We start from the raw sequence: 16,113 nt of genomic DNA, 5'->3' as shown, positions 1-16,113 counted from the left end.
CCATGCCTTGGCTTGCCAGTTCGAGACAGTGGTGCCTCAGTATGCTGATAAGTCTGTCAGCAACATGCTCACACAGAACCAACAGGCAATGGGGACATTATGCTAAAAGGTATCTCTCCAGCTACCATGGTGCGTACTTTAGCACAACTCGAGTGGAAATTTCACCGCTAGTGCCCTACAGCAGTGCCCTACAGCCTTTAGGGAAGCACTGATCTTCAGCCCCAATCGGAAGCGGCAGACAGAGCTCACCGTTGAAGCGATCAATGGCCTCCTGACGCTGGCTGCCAGTGATGCCGCCGTCAATGCGTTCATACTTGTACCCCTCAGCTTCCAAAAAGTCTTCCATGATGTCCAGCATCTTGGTCATCTGCGGATGAAGCCTCCCCTGCACACTTGCCCCTCAAAAGCACACAATAGGTCTCTTTTTTTGGGGAGCAGCCCAAAACTGCTCCCGCCATAGATGTTCTATGGGCAAATAAAATACGGAGCTGCTTGGAGCTGCTCAGAGCTACTTTGAGCAGGCAAAAAAAAAAGAGACCAAAAGTATCAGTGCAAGGACAGTGCCACTGAAAGCTGCTGTTGTTCTACCCCAAAACAGTAAACAAAGAAACGTCGAAAGGGAAACGGGGAGAAAGCTGGCCTGGAGCGGTAGGTGTGAGATGGCCGGGGGGGCCAGGATCACCTGTGAGAAGATGAGCACGCGGTGCCCCGTTTCCTTCAGCTGGCGCAGCATCTTATGCAGCAAGATGAGCTTGCCGCACGCCTTGGTCAGCGCTGTGCCTTCGTAGGCTCCATTGGGCATGCGTGGTGCCTCCTGAAAAGGGGGACGACAACAGCATGCACACGCCCAGTCATTCGGGGCAGCAGCACAAAGCATCAACCTCTGCAGCCAAGGCGGCTGTTTTAACCTGTGGAACACGTGAACACTCAGCTGCCAAGAGGAGTCTGTTGAAGAATATGTGCATATTCTTTTTCATTTGCTTTTCCACCACACTCATTAAACCGCACTTAAAGAACACAATTTACGCACAGATAACGTAATTAGGCAAAAGCACCAACTACTTTGAAGTAACAGTCACTTTGAAATGCACAGCCCTTTGTGCAAGGAGCATGGGTCGAGGACACAACTTGAACATCCTCTTTCCACGCATGAAAAGAAACGAAACGTGCCTGTGAGGCAGCAGGGAACAGGTAGGGATGATTGCAGCACTTCTTCAGGTCCATCATGATGTTCAGCAAGGACACAGAGTGACTGCCTCCCTTGGCATTCAGTGCCTCGTAGTTTCGCGTCAGGATGTACTTGTAGTACTTCCTGCAGGACAATGCACACACCCAATGAGCAAAGGAGACGGTGGTCACAAGAGAAGGAATGGTTAAACGCTGCTAGAATAGACACCGAGGGGAAAAAGAAATGACGTAGAAAGAGAAAATGCCCACCAGTCAGCATCAGCACCGCAATTTATTTAATTTCCATACACTCAATGTAACTGTACATAACCAAGGTGAAATAGAATCATGCAAATAAGGTTAGTCATAGGCAGTGTTTCAATAATTAACAACCTAGAGACTAGCACCCTTAGAAGATGTTTAGGAGTGCATCCCCCTCCCCCTTTTTTATTTAGGTGCCGACATGAACAGTTGGCCCTGCAGAATGCCAAGACCATGACTGCACAAGAAGCCCTTCCTAATATTAACGCGGCTTTCATTTGTTGGGGAGGGAGGGGAGACCGCTTCAGCATGGGAAAGCAATACTGTTTCAACTCACTTCTGGAGTGGTGTCAGGTCCACACGAATGATGAACTCACTCTTTGAGGGCATTCCCTGAAGTAAAAGAACAAAGCAGGAAAACCAAAAAATTATGCCACCATCTGATAAAAATCCGTTCCACACATGCAAGCAAACTTTATTTGGCTCATCTGTGTCCCTAAGCAGGTCCAAATAAATCTTGCTCGCTCTCCCTAATGTTTGCAACTCTGCATAAATCCCTGGCTATACAAGAGTCGCTCACCCACTTTGTGCCTGTGCACCGATAAGTAAACATGGCAAACATCGAAGTAGAAAGAAGAAACTCTGGCACATTATGGCACATACTAATCAGTGTTCACATTTTCTCTTAGTTGCGCTCATAGCGTTGTCGTAGCCCCAGACCCTTATTTTTATCACTAGAAAATTGTTAACAATTGTCTGTTAGCCACTGTTAACAATTGCCCGTCAACAATTTTTCAGGGAGCACACAATAATAGCTCACTGGAGACGGGTGATTCATCTTAAGCAATGGATATGTTGCCCGAAAGCTTTTAGGACACGTCACAGCAAATGAACAACACCATGACTTTAGAAGACAAAGTACAGCAGAAGGAGCGGCAGCGAAGTGCGGCCAGACCAGACACCCACCTTGAGCACATCTGCCTTGAGCCGCCGCAAAAGGTGGCATCCCAGCAGATCGTGAAGCTTCTTCACCTGTTCCTCTTTGGCCAGGTCAGCAAACTCGTTCAGGAAGCCCTGCAGGTCACTGCACACACGGGCCTCATGCAAATGCAACCAAGGCAAGCCGCAAAGGGAAAACTAAGGCCAAACTACCAGCACCTTTCTATTTTTTTCACAGCCCAGTAAAGAAAGGGCATGCTACAGACAAAATACTGCAATGAGAATTCAAGCTAAAACAAAAAAGGAAGAATTAACTGCCGGAATGAGAGGGGGGGGGGTCACGACATACTTGAAGTTCTGTGGACTCAGGAAGTTGAGGAGATGGAAAAGTTCTTCCAGGTTGTTCTGCAGTGGTGTGCCAGTCAAGAGGAGCTTGTAGGCGATCTTGTAGTTGTTCAGCACTTTGAAAAACTGCACAGGGGAAAAAGAAGAGCACTGAGTGCATGGCAGAGACGAGGACCAGACAGAAAAAGATGTGCCAAGACCTACGTGTTGAGTTTGCAAACAGTTGCAGCAGCTACACTTTGCGGCGAGCCCACAGAGGCTTTGGGAAAGCACAGAAACCTCTGCTGACCACAAGTGTTTTGCACTCGAGCAGTAAGCATGCGTAATTTGACAAGCAGGGCCCAGGCCTTGTGACAAGACAGCTTGAATGAAAACAAAAAGATAAGCTCAGATGAAAACGATAGCAGGTAAGCATTCTGCATGCTACACTAACTAACTAAGGCTGTCAACAAAGCCCGTTGCCTGTGAGCTGACAACGGGCGGACTGTGTTTGTCCAAATACAGAGGTTATAATTTGCTACGTACGACAAATGCAGCAATGACGCATAAACATGCCATTTGATAGCGTGGATTCTAAATAAGCAAGGGAAAATGGTTGCAAACTTTGTAAAGTGGCTGTGGGTTTCCCACTGTTTGTTATACTTGGTTTCCCACTATATGTTATACTTTGCACCAGTACACTACACAATTTCTTTTGCTATGTTCAAAACATGTCTTCGTGCATCTTTAAACATACAGTTAAAAAAGAAAGCAAATAATAGCAGACCTTCTGTACAAGCTGTAAGTTCAGTGTTGCCGGAAAAAATACCAAGAAAATGCGGAGCACTTGTGAATGCATGCACCACGGCGACCGCCAAGCGTTCCCTCCATGCGCAGTAAAAAAAGAAAAAGAAAAAAAGAAGAAGAGCGAAGAAACAATTGCTTGTGAGCAGGTGCCTTGCAGCGACCGCCAAGACCTCGCACAGTGGCTTCAGCAACAACAGCGCTGTTGTCAAGCACAGTACAAAGCAACGACGGAACATGTAAATAAACAATGTCAAACTTGTACAAATGGGTGGTGATGTGTCCTTCAGTGCTCACGCATGAAAAAATCCGGCAGCTTTGCTATGGCTCAAGCCTTGCGCAACTTAGTGTGAGCTTCGCCAGTTGAGCTGGTGGAAATCTATAATGCTCAGGGTGACTTTGCATCCACCACTCACCGCTAAGACAGCGACCTTTTCGATGCATGTGACAACGTTACTAGCACCGCAACTATGCAAGTAAACAATGATACTGAAACTTAACTACGTGTCCGGCAACGCTCACTTACAACAGCTTCGCCATTCAAGTCTTGCGCGTGAGTGCAAGTTTCCCTGAATTTCTAAATGTACCGACAGTGGTCCCACCGAAAGTTCCACGTGACAAATGAAAGGCTGTTTACTTTTAGCAGTTGCTGTCCCAAGTTTATCAGGGGCTCAAGGCACGCAGCTCATAGATCGAGGCCAGCTTTTCTTTTATATCAACAGCCTTTTGAGGACCAATAGAGGTTTATTTGAGTAGGTGTACTTCATAAGTCTTTGCCAATCTGAGACATGCTTTGAGAGTCGAGGCTTGTTTATCTGTTTGTTTCTTGTTTTTCTTCACCCGCTTTGTAACAGCCCAAACAGGACTGACAGTACAAATAAATGAATGAACGAGTGCAAAGGAGACTGTCCGGCATTGCGCGTAATGAGCGGAAATAAAAAGCACCCAGCACCCACCTTGGATTGGTTGTTTTTGAGCCGATGCGCCTCGTCCACAACCAACACCTGCCAATCCACCGAGCCCAGAATGGTGGCGTCAATGGACACCAGTTCGTACGATGTCAGCAGCACATGGAACTTGACTGCACAGTCTTTCTGCATGGCCGAGACAGAGGGAGGACACACACAACTTGGGACGGTGACACAGCCACTTCACATTCTTTCCTCGGCACCTCGATGCCATTTCAAAGCTCACTCGGACTCAGGCAAGAACAGCCAATGCAAACTGTGCTTTTCAAGTGCAAAGCCTAACAGACACTTCAGAGATGCTGCCAGTCCCATTTTAGTGAGAACAATTTTCATGCTCCCAGAGCTGCCCTTTCCTCTATTCTGCCTTCCACCCGACTGCAAGCCCCAACACACGTCCACAAGGCTCATTTTACTTCACTTGACTACTTGGCGGTTCCCTGCTCATACGAAAATGACACACTCCCTTGCGGCGGCAGGGCTGAACTAGCGAGAGTCGGCTGCAAGCTTTTCTTTCTGTACCCAGTCACTCTGTGGAAGCCAAGCAAAGGACACCCACCTTGATGCGGCAAGCCTTGTTGGGGTTGCGGACCGCCTTTTCGTCGAAAGAAAATTCGTGCTCTCGAATGACGGCCCGGCTATCCTTGTCCCCAATATAGGTCACCACGTAGAAGTCGGGGGCCCACACCTCGAACTCGCGCTCCCAGTTGATGATGGTGGACAGTGGGGCGCTCACCAGGAACGGACCACGGCAGTGGCCCTGCAGCCACCACGACAACAGCCAGGGAGAGTACAGATGAGGGCATGAGCACCACGAAACTGCCACACACACCCACTTGCAGCACACCTGACACAGGCGATTATGGCTGGCATCCTTGCTGAGTTTATTTATAAGCACACGCCATGACAGTCTGAACATTCAGCACACTGTGCAAAAAACAAGTCTTTCAGCAGTAACTCTGGCAAAGTTGTATACAGTATTAGGACAAATGATGCATAGCTCTCTAATAAAACCAGCCCTACAAACATTTAATTTTAACACACACTACTGACTCAAGTCAAACTGACTTTTGACTCTAATAAAACCAACCCCGACTATTGGCAAGTAGAAGCTAGAGAGAGGTCTGCCTACCCATGCTGACTAGTTATAAAATGTGGTCTTGACCGGAGCACAACAGAAAATCCATAATCACGGTTTCATCCCATGTAGTTGCAAACAAATAGCTTTATCTCTTTAGTACCAAGCAACAGTGTAACGATGATGATGACATTGTTCATTGTTCGGGGTCACTGCATGGTGTATACTGGCTTGTGGAAATTTATCTTCTAACGGTACCAAATTTCAACCAGAACGCATGGTTTTTGAGATGGATGCACAGCGCAGACAAGAAAGTGAACTACAGTAGAATCTCGATGATACGATTCTGGGTGATACGAATTTCGGGATGATACGAATTTCTGAAAAGTCCCGGCAAAATTGCATTGTTTGCAATGGGAAAAATTTCGGCTGTTACGAACGGACCTGCGCGGCCCGGCGGATGATACGAACGAGCCAGCGAGGCGCCCGACTGCCGAACAAGCAAGTGACGGCTCTCTCTCTCTCCATTTGTCACTCTTTTTTCTCCGGAAACGGTCGGGCTGTTGTTTTCTGCTCGCGAAAACGCGCCCCGCACGCCCCTTGCGCGCCGCGAAACCTCTCGCACGCTGCGCGCGCCGCTGCCGGCGGCGGCAACATGGCGGCGGCTTCGGCCGCGAAGTGGCACGGCCGCTTGAGCGACTGCTTCTAGCCGCTCTTTAAAATGCCACTCAAGGCAGACACGAAGTTTCTTGTGCAGTAAAGGAGCTGATAACGTTGGCGAAAACGGTACTATAAAACACCATCCGCGCCGGTAGTGAAAGCGCCTATAAAATATCTGCCGGAGTGCTAAGCCTAAACATCTCAGGCGGAGCCACCGCGGGTTGTCTCGAGCGTTTCGCAAGTCGTCAGCGTCTTTTTCTGACCGAGGTAGGCGATACCGCGGGCGCGAAATCGTCAATGCGGCCGTGAAAATACAGCGCGCGCAAAGCCGAGGCCTGCGAATCGCGTGCAAAAACGCACCACGCGGTTCACGCTTGACTGTTGCGGCGTGTAGCGAGCTTGGACACCGGGAGTGAGGAGACAAGCGCGAATCTAGGCGAAGCGTTGCGTTACGCGCTCCAGAAAGGACTGCTTTGTGACGTGGGGGTTTAAAAAAAGCAGAAAAAATCACGGATTTGTTCACGCGAAAGTAAGAAAAGAAATAAACGAAAACTTTTTTCAGCGCTCAATTTTTTGGTCTGTGTTGGTTCATACGAATTTCGGATGATACGAATATTTTTCGCGGTCCCGCGAGATTCGTATCATCGAGATTCTACTGTATACTACAACGACCAATCCGAGTAATCACGGGGCCCTTCTTGAGAGAAGGGGAGGGGAGCGCGCACCTCCTTGAAGAGTGAGTAGAGGAAGACGATGGTCTGGATGGTCTTTCCCAGGCCCATCTCGTCGGCCAGGATGGTGTCGGTGTGGTTGGCCCACGAGAAGCGGAGCCAGTTGACCCCCTCCAGCTGGTACGGGTGCAGCTCGTTGTCGTTCTCCACCACAAAGGGCGGCTGGGTCTCGTACTTGCGCTTGGGGTCCACCACGGGGCCGCCGCCCCGCTCCCCCCCCGTCGGGGTGCCCCGGCCCCCCCGGGAGTCCTCGTCCCGGAGATCCCTAGACTTCTTGCCCTTGGACTTGCTCTTGCCGCCCGAGGCCTTCTTGGAGGCGGGCGCCTGGTCGGCGCTGTCCGCCATGGCGGCGCGCAGGTCCCAGTAGTCCTGGATGGCCTTCTGGAGATCGGGGATCTCGAACTCGCCGGGGTCGTCCGTCTCCCAGGTGGCCCGGTCGTAGGGCAGCTCGCGCCACTTGACCAGGTAGTGGGTGGAGCCGTCACGCAGGGCCCGGTGGTTGATGACGCGGTGCACCTGGAGCCACTCGGGGCGAATGCCGTAGCGGTAGTACTTCTCCTCGAGGTTCTGGTAGTTCTTGTCCTTGGCGTGCTTCTCCTCCCGGCTGCTCTTGTCGCTGGTCCCCCCGTTGGAGCCGTCGTCCGGCAGCGGCGGGTCATCCATGTCGTTCTTGCGGATGTAGTTGCGGAACATCAGCTGGTGGTAGACCTCCAACTGCGCGGGAGGCCAAAAATCAGTTAAATTCCCTAGAATAGTGATAGGCAAAAGCGCTGCAAAAGCCAACCCCATTACCACAATGTTTAAAAATAATGGTGCAACTGCTGGTCTACCCAATTATAATGCCATGAAAACAAACAACTATTTTTGCCTACTCAGTTCTCCATAAAATTAAATGCTTTCTCTTGCAACGCACAGCACTTGTTCATAGGGACGAATAACCCTCCTATGCACACGAAAAGCATAGAACTTGTTTGCAACAGTCACCAGCACGAAACAGGCACTGTTCGTAGAAAGTTGACGGGCAGCTGTGTTGGTTTTCTTGAAGTTCAATCAACCTTAAGCCCCTTTGACAGAGCCCTGCTCCAACATTGACCTTTCTTGAACAGTAGTCCCGTTCAAGCGCACATTCTAACAAATTTCTGCCCTATTAAAATACATTTCAAAACGCATAATTATCAATCTGCCGATTACATCCACAAATGCGTTGTCATTAGCGACTCCACCACCACGACCAGAGAGAGAGAGAGAGAGAGGGGGGGGGGGGGGGGGGGGCCGGCCCACCTGGGTCTCAGAGATCCAGGAGCAGTGCCAGTAGGACATGTCGTGCCATTTGACAAAGAACTCCCTCAAGGGCTTGGGCTGCGGCTTCTTGCTGGTGGATGGCTGGGACGTCGATGGCCCCGCCTGGCTGTTGCTGCTGCTGCTGCTCGCTGCGTTGTTGTCCTCGGCGGCCTTGCCGCCTTCCTCCTTCTTGGCGTCGCCGCTTGCGTCACCTTTCACCTCGGCCCAGCGCCAGAACAGGATCCTCTGAACCTTGCCCTTGAGCGGCTCCACCTGGTGGCGGCCGCAGGGACAGAGGACAGAGCGTCAGCCCAGCTTCCCCTTGCCACTGCAGTTGTACCGCTGCCTAAAGGCATGATCTTAAATGCGGGAAAGTGGAAAACAAATACATTTCCCTTCTTAAAGGCACACCTACTGCAAATTAAATATTTTCGTCCCTGCAGAGAGACCGTATTCTAAATGGACACTCCAGCACACTTGCTTGGCTACAAAAAAACGTTCTGTCTGGATAATAATTAGAAAAATAAAGCAAGACCTCTGCTCATTGCCTCAAAATTTTGTTTTCTTAACCCTTTTGATCCCAATTTTTTTTATTTCAAGCAAAACAATGTTTTCTGTGTGTTTTCCCAAACTTGAGGTTCCCATAAGCTCACAAATAAAAATGGAGCTGGAAGTGCAAATAATAACAGATTTTATAATGAGGCAATTAATTACAAAATCTGGCAATTAAAAATTTTATGTTGAGCAGAGACATCACCTTTGCATTTTTTCCTAAACCTTATGACTACACGAACCTACAAACTAAAAATGAGCTTTGTAGTGCATGTATTTATAGCTTTACAAGCTTGGGAATAAAACTCAGACCGCCATTTTTCTCCGCCTCAATGTCGTAATTTCGTCTTCACCGGAGCTGCTGCTTCTTTGTAGCGTCCAGCTCTACTAAAATGAAACAACAGTTATATCCATCGCAATAGGCATCATTGAAGGACAATCCCCCAGAAAACTAGCAGTTTTGGTTTCATTCCCTATGTGCTAGAGGGACTTTTAGGTGACGGCACCGACACCACCAGGGCCGAAAGGGCTAATGCCAAATACAGCGTAGAAAATCTTGACCTGCACGGGCATGCACCATTCCAGCAGCAACTGTAATGGCCACGCTACAAAAGAACAACACTAAATTTTTTTGTGCGTTTTATAAATGTTTTACATTAATGTCCTGTTTCATTAGCTTTGCTTTCCCCAATTTATGGAGGCATGAATTGTAGTGCCGATAAATGACCAAAAATGGGACGCAAGATAGTCCCGTTTTTGTCCTTTTCTGAGTGATGCAGAAACCACCGAGAATTGGATATAAACAAGCATTAAATTATAAATACAAGAAAATTTGTAACCTGTTACATGGGATGGAAAAGGGCCAACAATGCAAACTGAAGCTGGAAATGATGCACAGACACACGTACACACTAATGAAAAAAAGAAAAAACTGCAAGGAACAGGGAAGCCTCTTCTGCTTTTGGATGCTACTTAAGGAAGCCATGAAGACAAAACACAAGTTTGGTTCATTCACACGGAAAACAAGCGCTAAATAAAAGCACGGGACGAGGAGTAGACGGGACAAGCGCTGACTTTCAACAAAAAGTTCATTGCCGCTCCAGCGCTTATAAACAAGTCTGGGAGCACAAAGAGAGGGGAAAAAGAAAGGGAAACATCAAAAACGGAGGCCAAAAAAAGAAGAACAGTGACGTGCCGCCTACGATAAGAAATCCAATTCGTGTTTCGATTGGATTTCCCTTCTGGTTCATTCAAAAGATTGCCTCGTTAGAATCAAACTGACACCACTTTTAAAGTAAACTTCGTCTAATAAGCGATATAATCAGGAAAAAAGGGGATGGCCATGCGAACCACTAGCTCATTTCCCACAAAAGAACCTACGATGTCATAGCAGCCAGCTCTATGATTGGCGGAGGCTGGCAACAGCACACGCAAATTAGGCACAGCTTATAAGCTTACCGAACGAGCTATTTGAGCTCAAATTTAGCACGCATTCTTCTTATATCAGCAAGAATGGTGGGACAAACAGTGGAAGTTAAGAAAGCACACATAAACATAGAAGTACTGATGCGTACTGCTACTGGTACTGCACGCACTACGCTTTGTTTAGCTGCACAGCACTACGGGGCTTTGAGTTGTCTCAGATGACACTGGCCGATTGACGCAAGCAGGGCGTCTTGCGTGGCCATATTTGTCGAGCAAGCACTATGTTTGCCGAAACTATTATTTTCTCCCAGAACAAAAACAAGCCAGGTTTAAATATGGTAAAAAAAACAAACCCAAGGCAGAAAACTGCTTCCAATGGTATGGTGGCGCCATCTAGGTTCACTAACAGTAAATAAGGCTTTGGAATCGACTGCACAGCAGTCAGTTTCTGTGATGTCATTGCAGACCACGAAAACACACGATTTGGCGGGAAAATCAAAATTTTAACCTAAATTGATTCATTTCTCAGTGAATAAAGCATCGTTTGTATCCGGACAAGCGCTGGAAGCACTATATAATACGAAATCTTTTGAATAAAACAAACTTGTATTTTGTCTTCATGGCTCCTTTAACAGCACGAGAATCAGAAATGCCCCAGTCTACATGTGCGCGCTCTCATTACGCCTTGCATCGATTTGCCCACTACTAACTTGCCACCCAGTACCAACTGTCAAGCAGTCAGACCATCAGCAAGCTACCCAAATGCACCAGAAAGGGTAACAAACTGCAGAGGCCAACTCTGCCATGGCAAGAACACAAGGAGGTACCAAAACAAGACAAAAAACAATTACATTGCAGGCACCGAGCAAGATAATTGAAAGCCATCATTTTTTGTATTGGTGACAAAATGCTCGCTAAAGCAACAGCTACCAAAAATGGTAATGTTCAGCTTCCGAGTCGATTCAATCACTAATTGGGAAAAAATTTTAAACAGACACAATCCAAAGGTGCGGAAAAAGTTTACACCTGAAAACAAGAAAGGAGCACACAGGCAGGGTACATTGCCAAAAATCCCAAAATTAGAATATTCAAGAAAGTGTGTGGAAAGTTGTTCAAGGGTACGGGATGGTTGCGCAAAGTAGGCCTTCAAGGCGTGACACAGAAAGAGCAACTGAACCGACACGATGTGGAATCTAAGAGCATCTCCAGAGAAAAAACAAATAAGCAGGAGCAGGGGTTGAACATACAGACACGGGGGAACTTGTAGGTCGGGGAGACTGTGAGCATGACTGCGGTGAGGCTGGTGCCGTGAGCAGCAGAAGTGGGACGAAGCAAGGCAGGGAGACGTGCAACACCCGACAGACAAACCATGCAGGCAAGGCCAGGCCAGGACGTGTACGGGAACAAGCTGATTGATTGACAATGGGGTTTAACACGCTGAAGCTACACCTGGTCACCAAAGTGGGAGGCATTCTGTCCACCTGGGCATTTCTAACATGAGCCAAAATCTCAACACACGGGTGTTTTCGCTTTCTGCCTCCATCTGAAGAGCAGCCACGGCGACCGAGGTCGAACCTGCATTCTTGGGCTCAGCAGCACAACGCCTTCGCCACCGAGCCCCCCGGGGCAGGGGGCAAAGTAAACAGAGAAAGAAGTTTCTCTCAACAAGCCCCAGATATCACTCGGGGCCAAAAACATGTTACAGGGCGGTCTGTCAGCGACTCCCCTACAGTTTAGAACCACCCTAAGCTGAAATACCATCTTCATACAACAAAAAATTGTCGCGTTGCATTCGATGTTGCAATAACGCAAGGGTACCTACCATAACATTTCTCAACGTACAACTGCGCATTTTAATGGTAGAGTCGAACCCCGCAATAACGAAACCGCCATGAAAAGCCAAAAAATTCACTTTTGCGGGATTTTTGTTACCGGAGGAATGAAACAAATGACAGGAAAATCACCCGCAAACTGAAAATTTGTTTTCGAAAGTTAGTTATATCCCTTTGCAAGCCTTACCTTGCAGTACCTTAACAGCCCTGCTCTCGCACAAGAAGTGCTTCATTGCTAGACGTGCGCCTAAGAACGAGCGAATCGTAATGTTCTCTGCACATTTTTCTTCCTGGTGCTCGGCATAAATACCGTAAAAACCCGCGTATAGCCCGGGGTTTTTTTCTAAAATTTAGGGTGCGAAATTTCAGCCCCGTAGTATATGCGGATCCCAAAAAGTTTCGGCCCAAATTCAGTTTTGGTTTCGGCATTGGTTGGTGCTATCATCATTATCAGGTGTCTGCGCGCTTCTACATTAGGTAGCGTTAGTGGCGTTAGTCCTAGAGACCTACAGGTACAGGCGTGCATCAGGCGAGCAACAGTGGCCATTGCAATCACTTGGCGCACATCACGACGGCCACGATTTTACTTCCGTGATTGTAAGCCATGTCAGGACCACGCAGGCAATACTCGGCTGCCTTTAAAAGGAAAGTTATTTCTGCTGCCGAAACCATCGGCAACTGTGCCGCGGAGCGGCAGTTTGGCGTGAATGAGCGGAGCATTTGCGGTTGGTGGAAGCAGAAGGAAGCCCTTTTTGCATGCAGCGGCAAGAGAAAAAGTTTCCGGGGACCGAAAAATGGAGCGTTTCCGGACGTGGAACGAGAACTGACGGACTTTGTTCGGGAGCAACGAGCTGCACAACTCACTGTGAACATCAAGCTGATGCAGGCAAAGGCAAGGGAGATCGCTCGAGACAAAGGCATTCAGCGGGCGGACTTCAAGGCAAGCAAGCATTGGGTGTCTCGCTTCATGCGCCGCACTGGGTTCTCCCTACATCGGCGTACGTCGGTCTCGCAGAAGCTGCCAGAAAGCTACGAAGAGCTGCTTGTCGCCTTTCAGAAGCACGTGATTTCTTTGCGAAAGGCAGTCCCCTTTCAGCAGCTGGGCCAGATCGGCAATGCTGACCAGACGCCTGTGTACCTGGATATGCCCTCGGCTCTAACGGTGCATCAAAAAGGCTCCAGGCAAGTTACCGTGCGATCAACTGGAAACGAGAAAACGCGGGTAACTGTAATGCTGTCCTGCACGGCAGACGGGCGCAAGCTGCCACCCTATGTGGTGTTTAAACGAAAGATGCTGCCGAAGGGGGAGACGTTCCCAAAAAATGTTGTCGTCCGCTGCCAGGACAAGGGGTGGATGGACGAGTCGCTAGTGTTGGACTGGATCAAGTCCGTGTGGTGTCGACGGCCCGGAGCACTGCTGGGGCTCCCATCGATGCTTGTGCTCGACGCGTTTCGGTGTCATCTGGCGGACTCCGTGAAACGACTGCTGTGCGACTCCCGCACTGAGCTCGTCGTCATCCCGGGCGGGATGATCTATAGCCACTTGATGTGTGCCTTAATAAACCGTTTAAGGACCACAGCAGGAGCCTGTATATGGAGTGGATGAGGACGGGAGAGCCAGAAGTGACCCCTGCCGGACGGCTGAAAGAGGCCTCGCCAGCTCTGCTCTGCTCGTGGATCGCCGAGGCGTGGGCCTGCATTCCCAAGGCGCTCGTTTGTCGTGCCTTCAGCTCCATCTCAAACGCGCTTGATGGCACGGAGGATGAGGTGCTGTGGGAGGAGTGGATGAGGTCCGGAGAGCCAGAAGTGACCCCTGCCGGACGGCTGAAACGGGCCTCGCCAGCTCTGCTCTGCTCGTGGATCGCCGAGGCGTGGGCCTGCATTCCCGAGGCGCTCGTTTGTCGTGCCTTCAAAAAGTGCTCCATCTCAAACGCGCTTGATGGCACGGAGGATGAGGTGGTGTGGGAGGACATTTTGGACAAGGGAGATTCGGAAGACAGTGAGTCAGACGAGGACGACGACTAATCGTGCGCGCGCGTGCGCACGCAAGTGTGTAAATAAATGCATTTTTCTGTTTTCCTCGAACTATATTTGCGTGAAAACGTTTTTTCTCGCATTTGCTATTCCCGAATTACACCTCGGACTATACGCGGGTCCGACTATACGCAGACCCGCGTATACTCGGACTATACCCGGACTATACGTGGGTTTTTACGGTATGTTCGAGCATGCAAGCGAAATTCAGCCTCGAAGTTTGCCAGACAGTGGCACCTCGGTGTTCCAATGCTGTCCACAAAACTAAGTGAGCACCACTTTGTTGACGCCCAGAAAGGCCACAGCTATCAGTTTTTTTTTTTTTGCTTTGCACACAAGCACCATTGAACAGTGGCGTTCTTGCTTTTCGAAATGGCAGATTGAGCTGCAGGCGGTTCAAAACTCGTCGGCGCTATCCTCCCTTCTTTCACTTGGACCACTGAATTGGGCAATGATGGCTGCCTTATCTTGTAGCGATAAAAAGTTCCACCTTTGATTGAGAGCAAACGTGCCGATTGCCACATATGGTGCAGCCAGCTAGTGTAGCCCACGCCAAAGACGTGCCATGAATCACATGTGTCGCCCCCTGGTGGCGTCACTGCGAGGCTGCCTCCTGGATTTTGCTAACGTGGGATCGTTTTCCAAGAACATTTCATGGCCGTGAGATATGATATACATGGGTTTCTATGGACGTTAGCCGAGGACCTGAAAATATTTCGTTGCTGCGGGAATTTCATACTCGCAATATTTCCTTATGGCGGGGTTTGACTGTATTCGGCCAGAAATGGTTTCAAGTAAATGCAGCAGCGTTGACATATAGATTATAGGCAATAGTTATATGAAGCCAGTTTTGTACTGTCAAATTTGATGACTTTTCCTCTCAGTAAACTGTCAGGACTGCAGCACTAAGCTTGACTAACCACTCAAAATGATTATCTTAAACGTAAAAGCCAGAAAAATGATGTACTGACTGCCAGAAAGCTTTGCACATTTTTAGAGAAGGCCTTGATATTAGTCAGCTGCAAGCCCCTACAACTGTGAGCATTTCAATAATGAAAGTGAAAGAGGCAAAAGCAGTTGGTGCAGTGCATGGCACGAGTGCAAGAAAAACCACTGCCGAAAGACCAAACTCAGAGCCAAGCACTGCAAACAATGTAAGCAGGCCTCTCGATTTTGGTAGCAAAATGTAGCACAAAGCAGCCTGCATTGCAGCCTTGAGCTGTGAGCACTGTAGTTGCAACAACCATCTCAGACACATGAGGCTCAGATTGCCTAGCATTCACGAAGCTGTGCAAGTATCATTTCAGTTTCAAAAGCTTATTGAATCAACAATGTTGGGAAAAAAAAAAAAAAAAAAAGCAACACATCAACATCAGCAGCTACATGCAAGCTGAAGAGAGTTGGCGCCATACACAGTGGCAAGTAACCATGCTTTTAAGCTGTAGGAGCACAAACACTATTTTGCATTGCTGCAACGAAAGAGTGCTAGACTTAAAAAAAAAAGTAAAAAAAGAAGGCGATACTTTCTTAATTAACTATGGAGGTTGATCATGGCTGGGACAATTTTTGCAACAAAGGCGCACAGCTCTTCTCAGGCAGTCTGTTAGCCATTAGTATAAGCGGCAGACATTTAAACCGTCTGGCATGTCAGGTGAAGTCAATTCTATTTTGCAGCAAATCTCGAATCAGTGCACTATGCGCCCACTGTGGGAGAGAAGCAGTGAGCGAGTGCGAGGATACAAGGAGAGCAGAAGAGAGAAGAGGAAGGAGGAGATCACTTGCCGAGCAGCGCGGACAGTTCCACTTTCCGGTGGGGACGTTTTTCAGAGGGGGGTTCAGACAAAAGGTGTGGAAGGCCGCAGGACAACTGTCACAACACAACAACTCGCCACCGTCTTTACACACCCGGCAGAACTCCATGTGCTCGTCTTCCTCCTGCTCCTGGATGCCTTCGCCCTCCTGAAAGAACAAGGACGGGGGGCTCGGTTCACTCTAAAAAGGCTCGCTCGTCCCAGCAACAATGACACAAATCGTATCGCAAGCTTCAAACAAATAATCCC

At 48.7% G+C, this 16,113-nt stretch overlaps 1 protein-coding gene across 10 annotated transcripts in view; it reads right to left on the bottom strand.

Annotated features, from left to right (window-relative positions):
• Mi-2 (chromodomain-helicase-DNA-binding protein Mi-2 homolog) overlaps nucleotides 1-16,113 on the bottom strand; it is a 68,172-nt gene that overhangs the window by 38,087 nt on the left and 13,972 nt on the right. For 9 of the 10 annotated variants that reach the window (XM_077675854.1, XM_077675858.1, XM_077675863.1 and 6 more), the window contains exons 7-17: nucleotides 15,836-16,012; nucleotides 8,211-8,483; nucleotides 6,924-7,643; nucleotides 5,020-5,220; nucleotides 4,452-4,589; nucleotides 2,717-2,838; nucleotides 2,395-2,512; nucleotides 1,766-1,821; nucleotides 1,171-1,312; nucleotides 683-814; nucleotides 250-367 (exon numbers count right to left, since the gene is read on the bottom strand). In XM_077675854.1, coding sequence (XP_077531980.1) covers nucleotides 250-367; nucleotides 683-814; nucleotides 1,171-1,312; nucleotides 1,766-1,821; nucleotides 2,395-2,512; nucleotides 2,717-2,838; nucleotides 4,452-4,589; nucleotides 5,020-5,220; nucleotides 6,924-7,643; nucleotides 8,211-8,483; nucleotides 15,836-16,012 — 2,197 coding nt within the window. The remainder of the gene's footprint in view (nucleotides 1-249; nucleotides 368-682; nucleotides 815-1,170; nucleotides 1,313-1,765; nucleotides 1,822-2,394; nucleotides 2,513-2,716; nucleotides 2,839-4,451; nucleotides 4,590-5,019; nucleotides 5,221-6,923; nucleotides 7,644-8,210; nucleotides 8,484-15,835; nucleotides 16,013-16,113) is intronic. The other variant, XM_077675864.1, reaches the window with a different exon arrangement.

This window comes from Haemaphysalis longicornis, unplaced genomic scaffold (genome assembly GCF_048455015.1).
Source record: "Haemaphysalis longicornis isolate Haplotype H1 unplaced genomic scaffold, Haemaphysalis longicornis Haplotype H1 scaffold_7, whole genome shotgun sequence".
Taxonomy (NCBI): Eukaryota; Metazoa; Arthropoda; class Arachnida; order Ixodida; family Ixodidae; genus Haemaphysalis; species Haemaphysalis longicornis.
This window is presented reverse-complemented; position numbering and strand designations above follow the sequence as displayed.